Consider the following 19,771-nt stretch of genomic DNA (forward strand, 5'->3'; position numbering starts at 1 on the left):
TTTTACCATTGTTTATCTGATGATTTATTTCGGTATGCTCGAGGTCAACGGCCGACGGGTAAATAATAACGGTTGCAATAATTTCAAAACCTGTCTGCTATTCCGTGTATTCTAATAATTCAATCTTTCTTAATTCTTTTAAGAAATAAACAGGTTGATATGTACTTAGAAATAAATGCAGACAAGTAAATGATGATGTCTTTGGGTATGGTGCTAAAACTATGCAAAAGTTGACAGGCTTGCCATTAATATATAAATGTAAAGCAGCATTTGATTAAAATTGAATCTTTCATGAAAATGATCATCAAAACATTTATTCGCTTTCCTTTTGTTTTAGATGTGAATGTCCTTAGTGTATGTAGGAATGACAGCGGTAAAAAGCAGGTGTCTGTATATCTATAAGAAGTGAAGACATACTACAAGTTATTTGACTTTCCATCACTACTGGTCTAAAGCAGATAACATATGCATAATATTATAACGAAAAAAAAACATAACAACATTAAAACTTGCAGCGACAATGAACTGTTTAACTATTAAGATGTTCAGGTATAAGTGAGGCTCATATAAAATAGACACAACTGTTTCGAATTTTGTTTTAAGAAACATGGCGTTTAACTGTATGTTCTAATATGCAAATTGAAATATAAGTACTTACTCGTCGCAGAGTGGTTGAATTTTGTCACGCCTTAAATGATACATTATACAGTTAAGTGATTTTTACTGAACCTTAACGATATAACATATTCAGGGAAACAATTTTGAAAATCTGTAAAATACTTTATTTTTGATCATCGTGTCTTTTTTTTTCTTTACTTACTTTTTGACACAGATTAAAATAAAAACGCATCAATGATATACACTTTGAAAATTAATAAAATACAAGTTGGAGCTTTCTAAAAAGCTGTGGGCTGCTTCGCTGCATCCTTATTTAAGGTAGTATGTGTGCATCGGATTTTTTGTTGATTTACTATTGGAAATGTGGTATTTTTAGATATTGATTGATATAACAATGTTTGGTTTAAAGGGGAAATTATGTTGTTTACTCTAAGAGTGTGACGTTGCGCATGGTATTGGTGTCTCTTTGCGAATATGGCTAGGTATTCTTATTTAAGCTCTTTTTCTTTACAAGTAATATCCATGTTATGCATCCCAATCAAAAGGAAACAAACCTTAGAAATCAATAACATAGATGATTTTTTGGCTTTGTACATTATTAAATGAAAAACTTTGTTCATGTTGATGCCAATAACGTCATTTTAAGGGTGTCCCGCTGTTACAATTTTGTTTTGTGCGCGTCTTTGTAACCCCAGTGTGAATTAATTGGATAGTTAAATGTAAAATAATTTTACAACTGTATTGTATACCTATAACGTAAAACGGCGTTATATACATTTTTTAATGTGAGGGAAATAATATACATTTTTAATGCGAGGGAAGAAAAATCGTCAGAAGAGTTGAGTTGAGATAAGGAAGAGAAAACAAATGTCCCAATAAGTTGCTAAACTTTCTGTCTTTGCTTTTATAAGATATAACGGATGAAAATGGATTGAAAAAGTATCAGGAAATTTATACATGATCTAACGAAGCTATTGTAAGTCATTATTAAGTAACTGCAGTCCTAGTTTTAAAACATCGTCAGTTTTCCCGTGTCCAATAAAATGTCCCGATGGACAAAATGACTCAAAGAATAATTCGGAGGCTTTTTTATAATTGAAATTCTATTATATATCAACTCTTTAACAACTGTTATTTGATATAAATAGAAAATACATTTATTCTTCTTGAAAATTATTATTATTTATTATTTACAGTGATAACATAGCGCTTATCTAAATAAACATTTACTCTAAGCGCTTTACAGTGCATAAACAAACAACGATACAAGTACAAATATAAATAAACACAATTAAAAAAAATGATATGATATGTACTTTTGTTTGAGCTGCAGATAGAAAATTTGAAACAGTCTAAGATGTCCAATGATATGTCCCCATAATCGTTACTTGGCGTTCGCGTTATGATAACGCTGAATTGTATATGACTTTTCATGCATATCTGCATTGAATAATTTCGTGAAATGATCTGATCTATATAAAGAAAACTTATATATTTCTGAAATATAGATCTGCATTGTATCAAAGATTTAGGATGTCGAATTATTAAATGCGGATGCTTCATAAAACATGATAAATACAAGCTCCGGGGTCATAAAAACGACAAGTTTACATATGATCACTCTCATTAAAAAAAGCAAGATACATTGAAACTGGAAATACGATCAACAGAAAGTTCATCGTTTAAATAAGCTCCCTTATAACTGGATTATAAACGATTCCAAATGCAGCTATACACAAACTCTCTAATTCCTAGCGTTGCTATTAAAAAAATCGAAGCTAAAAATACAAAATCTTATGAGAAAAAAAGTACTTCTTGATTATGAACATTTCAGTAAAATGCGTAATCTTTTTTTATCGCAGCAACTCATTAAACAAAACGTTTTACCTGAGAAATACTCTCATCAATATTTCATCTATAAAAATAGAAGATGTGTATGATTTCAAATGGGACAACTCTCCCACAAAAAACTAATGGTCACCGTATGACATTTAACAATGAGCAAAGTATAGCTTACGATAATTTGTTTATCTACTGATCTACTGTGAGTAGAACAATCTCTATAAAGTCATTTATACCAAGTCACATGTGTGTGAAAAAGATTATTACTTCTAAAAATAATGCGACAAAATTGAGTTCATTTTCTCGAATAGAATTGCCTTTTACATACGCATGCGATGAGACTAGTATGCTAAACTTGACTTTTACATTAATCTGAGAAAGAAAGAAAGAACGAGTGTGAGTAGGTGTCCGACAATTATACTGGATTGCACACAACCATATAGCAGGCTTCTGTGTATTCATTTACAGACACTCCAAACTCTTCCGAACATAAGACCCCTTGTACTGGACTTATCTTCCAAATTTCTTTATTTCCATACTTTTTTCATGAATTACCAATTTACAAAAGAAAGGGAGAGATAACTCAAATTCTAATAGATAGGCTAAATTCAACCTGCTGTACAAATGAATTAAAAACTGTTTTAGAGACAACTTAAGGGAAAACAAAAGTGTGGTTTCATATGACTGGTTGTCTTTTACACGTTCAATCTATATATAAAATACACTACATAGGGACCTACAATTAATGGTCTCATAACACAAGTTTTTGTCAAATGCAGGTGTTTTTTTTCAGCAGGTTTAAATGCATAGATTACAAATTGACATCATGTTTTCTTCAGGATTTCGGCATACTGTTAATCCGTCAAATATATATTGGTCTATGTAAACCGAGTTTTTCATTCTATAAATTGTCAAATTCTTTAATTTCAAACATATTATAAAAAAAAATATCGATCGCCGACCCTTGTTTAAGCTTTAGTTTGTGAAAAAATGTCTGAGAAAAATACAGCTCGTTAAACATGTTTTCCGAAAGCAAAATACACTACGGAATCACCATTTTCGTTTTCTTAATAAATCACAAAATAAATCAAAATATTGTATTTGTCAAAAGTCAGATGATTTGGCCGTATGACGGCCATAGACCAGATGACATATAAGTTAGCAGTAAAGGACAAGGTATGATAAGGGCCGTTTTTGGCCCCCCTTTTTCCAGAATTTTTAAACTTTAAAGTTGAATCCCATCACTCTTGTGTAATGAACTTCAATATCTGTTCGTCCCTGTAGAACCTTATTTTTAGGTGTTATGTACTCAAATATGTTCAAACTTAGACATTGAATAGGCTTAAACCGACGAAAAGTGTAAGAAATCTACAATTTTGTCAAGTTCGGAGACGAAATTTGACATCAGCGCCAACGTAGACCATCTTGAAATTTTTAACCATCAACGGTACTCTTCTGTATCTTTTCCATAACAAAATATCATGGTGGTCTACGTTGGCGCTCATGTCTAAAAATTTGAAAAATAATCCGATTGTTTACATTATTTTGGCAAGTCATTGTAATACGTCATAGGGAACGGCACGGGTAAGAAATTATTCCGGGATACATAATCGATCAGAATATCACGTACGGATAGTATTACGCCGTATCCAGTCATCAAGACATGTCACTCTCTTAAAGAAATATATTGTACGTGAAATTAGACCCATATAAATCAAAATAGTCCAACACTATGCAGCCAAATACAGAGTTTTGTCCCTTGAAATATGGTGAATTAATTTTTATTCATTATTATTTTCAAATATTCAACGAAATCTTACAAATGAATTTTATAATAAATTCACAATATATTCAAACCCTTTTTGTAGTTCTGAAGAAAATCATTTCATCAAAACTTATATATTTTGCACTTTGAAGTTTTCTATTTTACCATCTACAGAAAAATATGTTACATATCTATTGGTTTAAATTAAGTATATGTGAATTGTCCATAATTTCGTACATGCTATAGATACTATGACTTGTTAATAGAAAAATATCTAAATACAGTACTAAACTAAAACGTTAAGCATCAGTGCAAACAGAATTAATGCTGAATCTAAAGTATGAAATGTAGTTATAAACATAATTCCATGTAAATTTAAGAGCAGTTGATACTGAAAATAAGTTAACTACACTTATACAATACTGTAAATTATGTGTTCCAGCCTTTTCATATATCGGTACACTAATGATTTTTCTTATACATGTGTCAGAGCACTCTTTTGACAAGCTGTAACCATAAAAAAAAAAGTACACATGTAGCATTCAATTGACTCAGATCCAATTTGGATTTTCAAATAAAACATGCTATAGCGAAATTACTTTTAACATATTTTACTTTTTAATGTCGAGCACGTTCGTTAATTAAGATCTGTCCGTACGTCCATCCATCCATCCGTCCGTTTGTTTCTGTCCGGACATATACGTCTATTTATCGCCTTAAGATTTTGACCTAAAAAGCTTTTTATCTATAATAGAGATGTATATGTCTACAGGGTTTTGATTTTTTTTTATAAGATTTTCTTTAAATGTCCGGTATATTGACACATTAACTTTTTGGTACAAGCTATATATATGAAGAGTCGGTTACAGAGACGGATTTAGGGGGAGGGGAGAGGGACCGGCTCCCCTTTTGAGAAATAAAATGGTTGCTTATATATAGGGAATCACTGAAGCTTGACAAAATCATGCCCTCTCTTAGGCAGCCAGTGGGCCTTCACTTATGAACATTTCTGGATCCACCACTTGGTTATCCTACAGTTTAAGAGATACAGCTTTAATACCTTTATTGTACACCTAATGGAAGCATGCATTGCCACCGGATTTTTGTTATTCTTCAAATATTCTAAAAATGTCAGGCTTTTGGACTTAGTCAATATTTCTTGGTACTTAAAAAAAAACAATTAGGGTAGTTGTTGAATATTCACCAAAAACGGTAGTTGAACTTGTTTTCCCTCTTACATGCTATATATATATATTACTGAAGACACAAATTGCACTTCTAGTACTACAGTTAAATGTCCCTAATGCAATAAATAAGATTTTTTTAGTAATTTTAAATATTTATTCAATACCGGAAAGGTTGAACTTGGTGACTTCTACAGCCGACATCATTGAGTGTGAAGTCAAAGGTAATATCTTTAGTTTGTTTGTTAGTAAGATGAACGATAAAGTCATTGTTAGGTCAGGTTAACTATCCTCCTTTAAGAATATACTACTTCAGCAGATTGCCAATCTTTCTATCTGATGGACTATGCTACTTCGAAAAGAGGGTAGTAAACCTGACAAAATAATGACTTCACGGTTCAGCTAACAAGCAAGCTTACCAAAGACTATAGCCACTATACCTTTGGCTACACACTCAATGAAATCGGCTGCAAATCTTGAAAATTGAAACCTTTTGGTTAGACAATCAGACATTCAGAATAAAAATAATAAATAGATCAACTTAAAAAGGATAAATTCAGGTTGAAAACGAGTGCACCCGCACCATCGGGGGTCGAACTCACAACTTCAGTGTTGACTAGCTAGGGATTACAGAAGTAACTTTTTAGACCACTCGGCCACCAAGACCCTTTAATGGTCTTTAATGAAGTGTGTCTACGTTTCTTATCAAATTCAAATGTTTTTAGGTATAAAATACTTCTTACCAATAACTGTTTCATTAAAAAAAAAAAAAACATTTTGGATAAGATAAGGAGATGTGGTATGATTGCACATGATTCTTCACACTGGCGATTAATGTGCTAATTTCAGGATATATATCGTAGAAATAATATATTTGTAGAGAAGCTTGAAGATGTTCATGCCTCTTTCGTCTACATATCTTCATGAGTTTTTATCGTCTTGAAGCCTGACCTCATCGAACATTTTGAACTTTGTTTTTTAAGCATTTCCTTCTTTAAAATATTGTGTTAAGTGTTAAAAAGTTCACAGTGTACGATTATTGAAGTGAGAAACAATGGCATTGTATAGGCTATGCATATTTGCTCTACATACTGTATAAATCTGATACTGAATCTTCAATAGTAATCCAGTTTTTCAATGTACCGGTAATCATCATGTAAATGTGAAATGCTATATTCATAACTTTCACAATTATTTATGAATAATAATTGTCACTTCTTGTATAACTTGAAGTTTTTATGGCCCATTTATAGACATAATGTTTTCCGGTCTGTGCGTCCGTATGTTCGTTCGTCCGTCGTCCGCCCGTCCGTCCGTTCGTCCATCTGTCGCGCTTCATGTTAAAGTTTTTGGTCGAGGTAATTTTTTGATGAAGTTGAAGTCCAATCAACTTGAAACTTACTTCACATGTTCCGTGTGATATGATATTTCTAATTTTAATGCCAAATTAGAGATGCTGCCCCATTTTCATGGTATACTATACTGGGGACACATTCTTATATAATTTCTATTTATGCTTTTTTTTTTTATTAAACAGACCAATTCCTTGATAGCTATCTTTTATCTAATACTAAAATTGAGAATAAAATGGGGAAAGAGACAACAACCCGACCAAAGAGCAAACAACAACTGAAGGCCACCAATGGGTCTTCAATGCCGCGAGAAACTTCAACACCCTGAAGCATCTTTCAGCTGGTCCCTAATCAAATATGTATGCTAGTTCAGTAATATTTGGCGTCATACTAAACTCATTTTTACACATTTATACACAGGAAACTAAAATGAAAAATCGTAAAACACTAACAAAGGTCAGAGGCTCCTGACTTAAATGCTGCGGGGTTAAACAATATTTTTTGAGATCTCAACCCTGTTTTTTGTAACAGCATATGATTTAATATTTACTTCATCAAGATATAAATATGATACCAAAAAACCTACTTCGGTATACAAAAAAAAAATACACCATTATTTAATCGTTGCTAAGCACTGTTTTGGTTGCTAATCTTTTTATCAGCATGCTATACAATTGACTTACTTTCATTTCTTACTTCTAGTTATTCTTGCATGTTTAACATTTCTATAAACCTGGTTGTACTCTAATTTGTACAATTAAAAATCAAAACTGTTTTTCTGTAGTTCAATTTGATTTCTATCTTTTTCGACTGTTGCTAAGCAACTTTTAGGTTGCTATGGTCAGTTTCATTTTCTTGAGAAAAAAAATGATGACCAAGACATCATATATACGAAAGAAAAATCATTTACGGTAGCTAAATCTTTAAATATTGCTATATCTATACCTCATATGGCCGAAATTACAAATTTTTGAACCGTTGCTAGGCAAAATTTTTGTTGCTAGGTTGTTGCTAAACATTTTTTTAAACTGAAATTGAAGTGACTTTTCCTTTGCAAACTCAAGTTATTGTTAAACAAACAATACTATTTTGAATTATGCTTATTTGTAATAAGAAAGCAATGCATATGTGATAATTTGGCTATTTATTAAAACCGTTGCTAGGCAACCTTTCTTTCACCGGAACATAAAAAAACACAGTTTTTAAGAGTTTTTATCCCAAGACTATCAATGATATATATATAAACTTATTTGGGAAGGGGGCCAAAAACGCCTCTTATCATACCTTGTCCTTTCTACAGGTCATTGTATGGTCTTCAACAATGAGCAAAACCTTTACAAAATTTGTAAATCCATTCATATAATGAACTTTTGAAATTAATTGCCGAATAAAAAAATCCCGATTTAAAAATAGTAATCAATGAACACATGTTTTTTAAAGTAAAATATTAGACCCTGACCAATCTTAAAATATTGAAAGTTGACAACGGCAGTATAAGAGCATGTCACAGTATTTGTTTTTCAAACTTGATAGATAAACAACTATCCATTCAAATCACAATTTGAAAAAAGTAAACAAGTATAGTTCTAAGTACGGTCTTCAACACGGAGACTAGACTCACATTGAACAGCAAGCTATAAAGGGTCCCCAAATTACTAGTGTAGATCAATTCAAACAGGAAAACTAACTGCTCATGCACAATTTACAAAGTTTCTCGTTAGGGATTTTCTATTAAAAAAAATGCAATTTTAACACTATCCTTACAATCGTAATTGATGATGTGACTGTGGACTTATGTGAGAATTACAGTGTAATTGATAAAATAATATGAATTATAATACTACTAGACTAAAAAAAAAGGATGCTACATGTTAAAAACAAAACGCAACCGCATTTCTTTACTGTTCTATTTCACCTCCATCAACTGGGTCATTGTATAGGTCGCCATATCTTGCATACATATTTATTACATATGGTTTTTGAAGGCGGCGAATAATTTTTATCCATTATAGACTTTTGTCGATGTCAGTACGTTGTTATATATGGACCTGTTACATGTAAGACTATATTGACCGAAGAAGAAGATATTTTTCCTGCTAACTTTTATCTTGTACTTTTTTTAGATTAACAGGAAGTTTTGGAAAAATTAAGTCCCGATCCCCCCCCCCCCCTTCTTAATCAAATTTAAAACCAACAAAAGTAGCTATACCCTCTTAAAAATACTGGTTCCGCCATTGGTCATTGACTGAGTAAACAAAAAGAGCAAAATAATGATATAGGTCCGTGTGTTTGTTTTCCAGAGATTATCTAATGATATTCTCAAAGATGTTCTCAAAGGGTTTTCTATTTTTTTTTTACAACTTCCTTATTATATTTACTTTATTTTAATTCATTTTGACAACTATAAACGTATCTATGGCAAATTGTACATGTCAAAGGTTTAAGTAAACTGGGATTTAGCTGGTAAATGTTTTTATGGAGCTCACACGGATGAACAAGAGGGTTCCGAGAATTTTCAAGAAAATTAAAAAAAAAAAGTGAACATTCTTAACTTTTAATCAGTAACATGAAATTGACAGAAGAATTTAAGCTTTCACTTTCGTATTAAAGTCTGTCCTAGTTTTTGTTTTCGTTAAATAGGTGTTTTTTTTTAAATTTTGCTTAAATGTGTTACGTCGATTTCAAACCGAACCAGAATTCATCAATATAAGAAGGATTCCGCACTTTGAGGATAATTTGGATTGAATCATATGTACTACATGCATATCTGGCTGTTAACATATTTTTCCCACGCTTTAACGGTATCCGTGAAAAGCGGGAACGATATTCCTAAAAATGGCAATATCTGTCAAAACAATGTATATTTTAGAATAAATAAATTTTGTGTATTTACCGTCTTCTGATTGGTTAAAATTATTAGTTTTATTTTCAATGTTGTCAATTTTGATGGCGACACGCCAACTCTGACGTTGTGTATTCATACGCCAACATGTGTGTACGTTGTTATTGTCCACATAAATAATACTAAAAGTTCTTTGAGCCTTATTTTTGATAGAAATTATCGCGAATTATTCAATGTGAAGAGTCAAAAATTAGTTTTATGGTTCAATAAATTCAAAATAAATAATAGCCATTCATTAAATGATAACATATATATCCAATAGAATATATTTGTATGCAATTTTATTATTTCTAGAAATAAGATTTCTCAGATGTGCAGCAAATCCCTTTATGATCATTTTGCATAATCGTGACGTTACGCACGGTATTGCGTCGCAAGACGTAACATGTATAATAGACAATTTTGACGCTATCTTACCAACAGCGAATTTGCGCTGTTTTTAAAGAAAACATTGCCGAGTACCTACTACCGATTTTTTTAAAAATACATATAAGATGAGTAGAATAGATATTTTGAAAAAATATTATTTATAAGGCAATTTATTTCTGACGATCGTTCTTATTTTCTGATGAGGTGAAAACAAATGTAGATTTTTCTAATTTATTTTGGATAGAATGCATAGCAAACTTTAAAAAAAAATCTTGCTGCTGGAGTTACATATGAGAAGAGAGAAGATAAAAATTAGCCTGAAAAATATTTTGACAAATTAAACATAAATACTTATGGTATTTATTTCATAAAAATCGTTAATAATAATTTTGGCATATTTCTGTAAATAACGATTTTAGTAGAAATGATTTTTTGAGATTAAACTCACTTTTGTTTAATATCTGTATGTGTTTGTGCGAGCTTTTCAGACTATTTGAAATGATTTTTTAAGCACTGATGGTTTTATTTTACAAATAAGTCTTTGTATATTTCATAAGACCATTGTACCTCAGATTCTAATCTATAAAGGTACGTGATTTACGTGAAAACTTTTGTCCATAAGAAAAAATCCCTAGCCCATCCCCCTTTTTCCCTGTGTCTAAAAAGGGTCTATTCTTTATGTGTGTGATTTTTTTTAATCTCAGTGTAATTTTGATCCAGCAGACCTTTTTTGAATGAACATTTCCCGGAATATGTTAACTGCCTAGACGGAAAAGTATGTATTCATATAAAAGACGACACTGTGCAGAAACGTCTAAATGACGCCCTTGGACATGATGGCTAGACATAGAGAATGCTTTCCGAAAAAAATTGTAAGGTCATGATGTTTGTGAAAACACCCGAATCATTTAGCCATTTGTATGAACTTATATTTTGTATCTTTTAAACATGTTAATTTTGTATTATAAAGGGACAGTTTCTATTTCTATTACATATTTCACCTAAGGAATGGAAAAAAAACGTTTGGACATTGTGGCTAGACAAGCGATTTCTTTAAATTCTGCTTCATGAAAAAGTATTTTTTTACATTTGAAACTTTGAAAATGCTTATCGTTTTCAGAACTTTTTATTGAATATAGTTTTAATATGATTTGATTATATTATAGTGATAATAATAAAAATCGAAATTTTATTAAGTTTCCGCATAACACATAAAGACAGGTTCTCCTGCTGAATACTTCGTTGAGGACATCCTTCAAATGTCACCCAACGCCAATAGATCTAGTAGGAAGTTGGTGTACGAAATTATGCAGATTGTATGTGCAAAATTTCAACGGTGCTTTGGAAAATACATTTTATTCAATCTGAAATGTTACGCCGGACATGCAATTATTAATGTAAAAGTAAGATTTGTGTGATCAATACAATCAATGTATGGTGCAAAAATTTAAAGAATTAACTTGAAATAAGAAAATCATATCAAAGCCTTTCTGTAGGTAGATGCATGTTGGTGGATTTATTTTGTATAGGCGAATGGTTGCTGTTATAAAATCATATTATATCGTAATTTTTATCAGAACGCTTTACCGTGCGTAACGTCTGTGTATTTAGCTATATTTATTAAACCATTCGCATTCATCACTAAGAGCATCAAAGTTAACAGTAATACATATCCCGAAATAATATTTATTGAATTTATGACTCAACCGTTTGGAAAATAAGTAGATGTTTCTCATTGATGCGACGATGTTCGTTGAAATGTTACACAAAAAGATAAATTCATATCAAAATCTGTGGAATGCTATATTGATTATAAACATGATATATACATGTATATATATATAGTATATGTCTGCATGTGTGTAGTGACAACTGCAATTATACCTTGTCCATCGGATTTTTTATGATTAAGAAATACCAGGCCTTATAATATGTATAGGGTGCCTAGACAATCAACCTAACGACGTTAGAATAGCTTCGTAACTTCCTCCCCGGCGCCGGGGCTGGAACCTGTACTATTTTTCTAACTTCTACGACAACACCGCCTAGCATTGCGCAGAGACCTTGCCCCATCCTCTAACTCTAGCTTATAAAAATAAGCCTTCGTTTCGGGAGGTGTTACCTGCTTGTAGGAATTAAACAAGGATCTCTGAAACAATACACGAAGTATTTATTTTTAGTGTACTGAAATGATCATCTACTCATCTCTCCAGTATAATTGCAGGATGCTAATCTATTTTTAGAAGCATACAATCACAGTAAATACATATATGTATATATCTGCCTGTGTGTGGTGACAACTGCAAATTATACCTTGTCCATCGGATTTCTTATGATTAAGAAATACCAGGCCTTAGAATATGTATAAAGTGCCTAGAAAATCAACCTAACGATGTTAGAGTAGATTTGATTCGTAACTTCCTCCCGGCGCCGGGTATATCAAAAAGCTATATATATATAGTAGATGTACTTTGTCGGAAAACATTAAATTTATGTGTACGAGCTTTAGAAACAGGACGAAAAGTGAGGCTTGCCGATATATCTCCTGTTTCGCAGCGACTACAAAAACATTTTATATTTCCAACAATGCACATGGACTGTTTTTATCCTGTTATTCACCCTTGAAAATTGAGCATAAATCGTTTAAATCCAATTCATTGTCTCTGGTTTTTTTTCAATAATTGAAACGCGAACCACGAAGAGGACCCCAAAATGAAATGTTACACAGAAAGAAATCTCCCTATTACCAATTGTTCAACATTGAAGCGGGTAACTGGAGACTTTATTTACAAATAAATAAAAACATATTTGTATCATTCTTGATGACAGGTTTTGGATACGACGCACAGTTACTGGACCAAAAACAGATAAATCGAAGTCATTACCTAGAGTTTGCGGGCTTTAATTGCCAGTACGGCCAGTGAATGTGACCCAAAGCTGATAAAGCTTTTAATTAGAAGGAATATGTGTATGCGTCCTTTTTGTGGATTACAGGATAAAGGCAGTTTTTAATATGTAAAAAAGATAAAATGCAGCTTTTTGATATACCCTCTACCTGTCTTGTACATTTTAATCAATAATAAAAAAATTGACATAGAACCAACTTTCCGTAATATTTCTATCACAGACAGACAGAAGGGCCAGTTTTATATGTGCCGAACGAATAGAATTTATGATAAAAACAAGAAATACAAATATGTTTATGTCAATATATCGATTTTTATACAATATGATATGTCAGGAAAATAGTTAATTACCCCCCCCCCCCCCCCAAAAAAAAAAAAACAAAAAAAAACCAACAACAAAGGATGAAAGAATGACTGTAGGTAAACCATTAAAGAAAGTGTTGACTCTGTATCACAACAATGTGTGCACTTGGTACAATTCCATGCAGAAAATACGTTAAAGTGTTTGTTACACAAAACGTTCTAGTACCAACTGGTACAATCTGTTGTCTGGTACATATAGACGGAACAGTGTAAAGATTGATTGATTGTTGGATGTTTTACGCAGCATTAGCAAGGCTATATTTCGGCGAGAGCTAATTTGAATATTGTCTTTACAATTAAAAGCATATTCTCAAATCAGACAAAAGGTCCTACAATAAACTAAAATTCTAGATTACAGCAAATTTATTATTTACAAATAAGAATGAAGATAACGTGATCAAAATTAAAATCGTTTTAAATATAATTTTAATATTTTATAATATATTCCAATTTCTTTTAAGAATGAAACAGTGTAAATATATAGATACATCCAGATTGAGGAAAACAACATCTCAATTCAATGCGTCCGATATTTATGTCTTCTTGGCATAAAAGCAATTAACTAGAGACAGTTCTTGAATCAGATTAGCTGATGATTTATATCCGATACTTAGATTATTGAATGTGTATTGTATTTATATATAATTATATTAAACCCCTTTTGCATGCGCCACTTATGGGCATTTAGTTTTCTATGCGTGATTTCGTTCATTCGTTCGTCGGTCCGTCCGTCCGTCCGTTTCAGTTTAAAACTTTTGGTTAAGGTAGTTTTTGATGAAGTTGAAGTCCACCCAACTTTAAACTAAGTAAACATGATCCCCATAATATGATATTTCTAATGTTAATGCCAAAATACAAATTTTACTCCAATTTCACAGTTCACAGAACTTAGAAAATAGTAGTACGAGTGGGTCTTCCATGTACTATGGACACGTACATTCTTGTTTAATATTTTGTTAGTTTAGAGTTAAACAAAGCTATGAAACACATGTACGATACAAATCATCTATCAACATTAACACGCTTTTTTAATTCAAAACTATTTTCAAATATATATAAGTGGATGATTCATATTTTAATGCCTCGCAGGGGAGTTAACAAATAACATAGATATTGGTTTTGATAAACAAAAAAAACAAACAATAGTCTTGGCCTTGAGTATTGTAGGAATGCATGTCCAAGGTATGAAAATAGATGATGTGACATATTTAAATGTACTATATTTAACATCTACCGGGTTATTTAAAAACACGATTTACCTAACTAATCAAATGCAAAAAAAAAACTCACGGGAAAACGGCCTACAACCTTTTCAAAAATCTCTGTTAGTTTGCAAAAGTCTCAAATGAGAGGGACGGGCCACAAGCTCCTTCCTTTTTTCAGGTCACCCACATGTCTCAACACGCCTTGTCAGGGACGGAGGGAAACGTAAGTCTTAGGAAGGTTATTCAGAATAAAATGTACGACTTTTATGGGAAATGAACGACGATAAAATCTAAAACATTTTGCAGGACTTCTTATCTGCTACATGAATCGTGGGAGACGTCAATACATTTGTAGCATTTGAACTGGTACGCGTTTCTCGCTAGAAAAGCCTACTGTGAGGGTTATAACAAATCATTCTGATACCCGCAGCCGTTATATTTCTAGTTCGAGGTTAAAGTCGGGAGAAAAACAAAAAATTTGAACTAGCTATTAGTACCTGCGAGTATTCTCAGATTTGTGCGTGTTATTTTTCGTTGGGACGTACTAATACCCGGCCACGTCCATTATATTTTTTTGTTAAATGTATTTCTATGTTTATGGAGCCTTTTTCGACTAATGTCCCATGTTAAGGAGAGAGTTCGGCTCGCATTGACATGTTTAACCCCGCCACATGCTGTGTGTATCTGTCCCAAGTCAGGAGCCAGTAATTCAGTGGGTGTTGTTTGTTGTGTTACTTATTTCGTTTTAGTTTACTTGTTGGTACACACATTATGCCTTTAGTTTTTTGGTTTCAATTGTTAAACATTTGTCATTTCGGACCTTTAAAAAACCTGACTGAGCGGTACGCCCTATGCTCATTTGTGAAGGCCGTACGTTGACCTATCATTGTTTTGATTTTTGCGTCATGCAGTCTCTTGTGAAGAGTTGTCAATTGGCATTCATACCACATACTCTTTTTTATATTATATTGTTACTTTCGGTTGAACTTATTGGAAACTAGAGTCGTGTCTGTATATTTATAAATATTTTAATTTAAAAGCATGTGTGTATAACGCACACTCTAAAAGTAGGACAACTTAATTTCCCCTAAAAACTAAATATTTATACAGCATTTTAACATCAATCAATATATAAAAAAACTACATTTCCAATACTATATCAGTAGCCCGTTGCACTCACAGTACCTTCAATAAGGATATGTACATCGCAGCAGTTCACAGCGTTTTAGAAAGCTCAAACTTGTTATTTTCAAAATGCATATCAATGATGCTATTTGTTGTAATCTGTGTCAGAAAAACGTTTACCAGAACGTTATAGGTGTTTGCACATAACGTAACAGTTGTTTGGACATAATGTAGTAAGATATTGCACATAATGTAATGGGTGATTTGACATACCGTAATAGGTATTTTCACATACAAAACATATCAGTTGTTTATACAAAACCTATTAGTTGTTTGCACATAACGTTATAAGTGTTTTCACATACTGTATTAGGTGTTTGAACGTAATGTAAAAGACATAAGCAAATGACGTAATGAATGCTAACAGAGAGTATTAATTGTTCAGCAAAACGCAAATGAACTATACCAAAAAGTATCATGCTTTTCACTGGAGATACATATGTATAAACACAACATGGAGCCGTTAGACTATAACACCCTCAGGTTTTCATAGAACAAAGATGTATCAAAATAAAACGTTAAGAAAACTCGGCATAACAATCTTATTTGTGACAGAATGCAATTAATTACTGACTTACTTAGAGGAATAATCGACACAAAATAGTGAAAATATGAAAGAATGTAAAGGCGGTTGATCATAAAGTTAAGAGGTATTCACAGAATATATAGTAGTTACAGTATAATGTTATGCCTATTGAACACACCAAAGTTTAGCAATGACATATCATACAAGTGTTTGACCAAACAATTAATTAATTTTACATACCACAGAGATGTAATGTCAGGAAATAAAGGCATTTGCACATAATATATAGAAGAAATGACAGGACGGAAAGGCAAAGCGACAACACTCATTAAATATTCACACTATAAGACAGGTCCATCATTCCATATAAAATGGATAAAAAAGACTGACGTGCATCTTTTTTTCTGCGTAGTCGCTCCTACAAGGTATATTTCAAATACTGTTTACTACGATATGTTAACTAGCAAAAACCTTTCTAGAGTGGGAAAATAGAACGTAAATATCAGTCTTTCAGAAAATTTTACATATTAATCGTTTCTTGGATTAATACACAATTAAAAACTCAATAAAATCTTGCAGTTAAACAGCCTTAAAACCGGCTGAAAAGTTCAAAGTGCAAACCAGGATTTGTCTTGAAAAATTGAATTTACAAAAGCAGATGCGTTATGTACGCAATAAGACAACTATCCACAAAAGACCAAATGACAAAAAAATGAACAGCTATGGGTCACCGAAACAGCATTTAATAACGATCAAAGCACATACCGCATAGTCATCTATGAAAGGTCCAGACATCACAAATGCATGAAATGTACGACAATTCAAACTAGAAAACTAACGGCCTAATTATTATAGAAACAAATGACAAAAATCCAATATGTAACATACCTACAAACGGTAACCACTGAATGACAGGCTCCTGACTTTGGACAAGCACATACAAACAGATAGTGGCGATGTTAAATGTGTTCGCGGAACCCAAACCATCTTCCTTACCTGGGACAGTTGTGTTACAGTACAATTATAAGACAGAACTTAAAAAATCAGTTGGTATTAACACTATTGGCAGTTGAACACTTGAGTAATGTTTTTACCTGAACAATACTACGTCAAACAAAGGTACATACATCTTACACTATACTAAATTGTAGGTTGTGCATGTTTTATTTAATGTCTAGTTCATTTCAATCATTTGTTACTTTAATGAAGAGCTGTATCTTGTTATGTTGTATGTATTTATTTTGTATGATTAATAATCTAAAGGATGAGCTGATTCTAATAACTTACCTACAAAAATTACATCTGTATAAGAACCCATGGCGTTCCTCCTTTTTTTCAAGGACTGGTGCACAACTGCTATCAAACAGATTTGATGTCTTTATGTTTTTTTTTAAATGTTTAAATAAATAATTCATTTTGAAATTATTTAATTCTATGTAAAAGTACTATGTAAAATCTGTTTTTTTTTGTAAACGTGTTGATATTAAGGATAAAGTACAGGTAAACACACTAATGCACAACACTGTTGTTGTCATTTTTCAATAAATTATAATGAAATACGAAACTTTTATAGTTTCATAATATGTCTTATCATTTAACAGTATGCTCACATTATATAAAATGTACATTTGGATATTTGAAATATTCTTCAATATTTGATAATGATGTTAACTTTAAAAAAACACTCTTTTGTAGATAATATTTTTTTCTTAGTGATTAGTTGCATCACCAATGCATATATGTTATGCTTAATTGTGTTATTATTATGATCAATGCAGTGCTTATCAGATGTTTTGCATAACTGCATGAGAAGTGAGAGCTATCTAGCTAATTATTTCGTTACTTAAAGCGCTTCATTAATCGGAAAACACTGTCCGCGTCAGTAGTTACAGATATAGTTTATGTTACTTATAAAAAAGAAACGTGTTTATTGGAGATCTATTTAAAAAGAGTAAATATGTTTCAAGCTTTCAATCTTAATTTGTGGCATGTGTATTTGTCAGTCATTTCTTGCTATATATGAACTTTAAAAACAAAATCACTCAATATTTTAAAGTTTTGCAAGGTTTATGATGCAAACTGTATCAATTTAAAAGACATCGCATATTGTTATATTTACCTAATAGTATATGTCCCCATCATTTTTCTGATGTCATCTTCAGCTACAGATTTACGACTAAAGGTTATTTTTGGAAACTCTGGAAGAGAATTTATAGTGAGTTTGTCAATTTCTTCTTTTAGATTATTGATCTTTTGTACCAAAATTCCATCCTGTCGGGTCTTCTCTAGTTCTTTTCTCTTTCTGTCTAAGGTCTGTCCATCAACAAACACGGATTTAGCATCAGCCAACGAATTAAACAGTTTACCTCTCTCCTTTTTGGATTGTTCTTTTACCAAGGCAATCATCTGAGCTACGGATTTATCAACCATGCGTTTAATTATGTTGCCTTCATCGTTGATGGATTTTATAACAGACTCAACGGAATTATTAAACGACTCCAAGCTATCCTCAATCGTCTTCATATTATGAATTGATTCATTTTCCTTGGCACGAATTTTCGTTTCATTATCTCCACGCAGTTGACCGATTACATCGACAATCTTGGAAAATGTATGCCCATTGTGTTTTCCTGTCACACAACTTGTGCATATCTGCGCATTACATATGTTGCAAATTAAGGTTAATTCTTCTTTGTGTTCATTACATTTAGATTTACCTTCCGGAATCAGGTCTGATGCTTCTTGAAACTGGTGGTTTCTGGATAACTTCTGCCTATTATGCAGCAACTTACAGTTTTCACAATAGAATTCCTCACAGTCTATGCAGTATTGTGACCCAGGGGCACTCACACAAACTTCGCACGTTTTCGACGCAGCTTGAGCCATGGCGGATTCGATCAAAATTACAGGTATGACAGAATATTGAATCACTCGACAAAACTTTCTAAATTTAAATCAAGGACGATAACTAGTGTATGTAAATAATTGACTAGATTGTATTTAAACAGTTCGAACAGTATTTGTTATTTTATGTGGACGTGATATATAAGTTAATATAAACACAAGTATAATGATAACGGACATTTTATGTATTGAACGTGACATATGAGTATTGCAATAAATCAACCGTTTAAGTAGTCGTCGTGATTATTATACAGAATATCACCTGTTATTTACAAAAACTGTGTATTTAAATGTAAATATTGTACTCAACAACATCAATTATATTGGTAATCATGTTAATAGCTTTCACCAAAAGGTGAATGAATCAGCTAATATATTATAATGATTTTTAAATCGCTATTAATATGTTTAGACGATAAATAAAATGTTTAATAACTTTAGCTTTAAAGAGGAAAACTTAATGTTTATACATTTATACTACAAGTATATAACGTTTTATCTTTAATTAACTCGGTTTTATTTTAAATAATAATTAAATTGATTTTCACATACGCATTCTTCTAAAAAAAATACCATGAAACATCACTTAATGAACAAAACGTACGTCAAATTACTAAACAGTTTTTGTGTTACACAAGGGACTATCATTA

At 31.9% G+C, this 19,771-nt stretch overlaps 1 protein-coding gene across 1 annotated transcript; it reads right to left on the reverse strand.

Moving 5' to 3' along the window:
- Nucleotides 1-17,500: 17,500 nt before the first annotated feature.
- LOC134689952 (transcription intermediary factor 1-beta-like) lies at nt 17,501-19,136 on the reverse strand. The gene is made up of 2 exons (XM_063549918.1): nt 18,337-19,136; nt 17,501-17,573 (listed from the first exon to the last, which is right to left on the reverse strand). Exons 1-2 carry the CDS (start codon nt 19,101-19,103, stop codon nt 17,501-17,503), a joined length of 840 nt encoding a protein of 279 aa, XP_063405988.1. The 5' UTR covers nt 19,104-19,136.
- Between the last annotated feature and the right edge of the window lie 635 nt (nt 19,137-19,771).

Source organism: Mytilus trossulus, chromosome 11 (assembly GCF_036588685.1).
Source record: "Mytilus trossulus isolate FHL-02 chromosome 11, PNRI_Mtr1.1.1.hap1, whole genome shotgun sequence".
NCBI lineage: Eukaryota > Metazoa > Mollusca > Bivalvia > Mytilida > Mytilidae > Mytilus > Mytilus trossulus.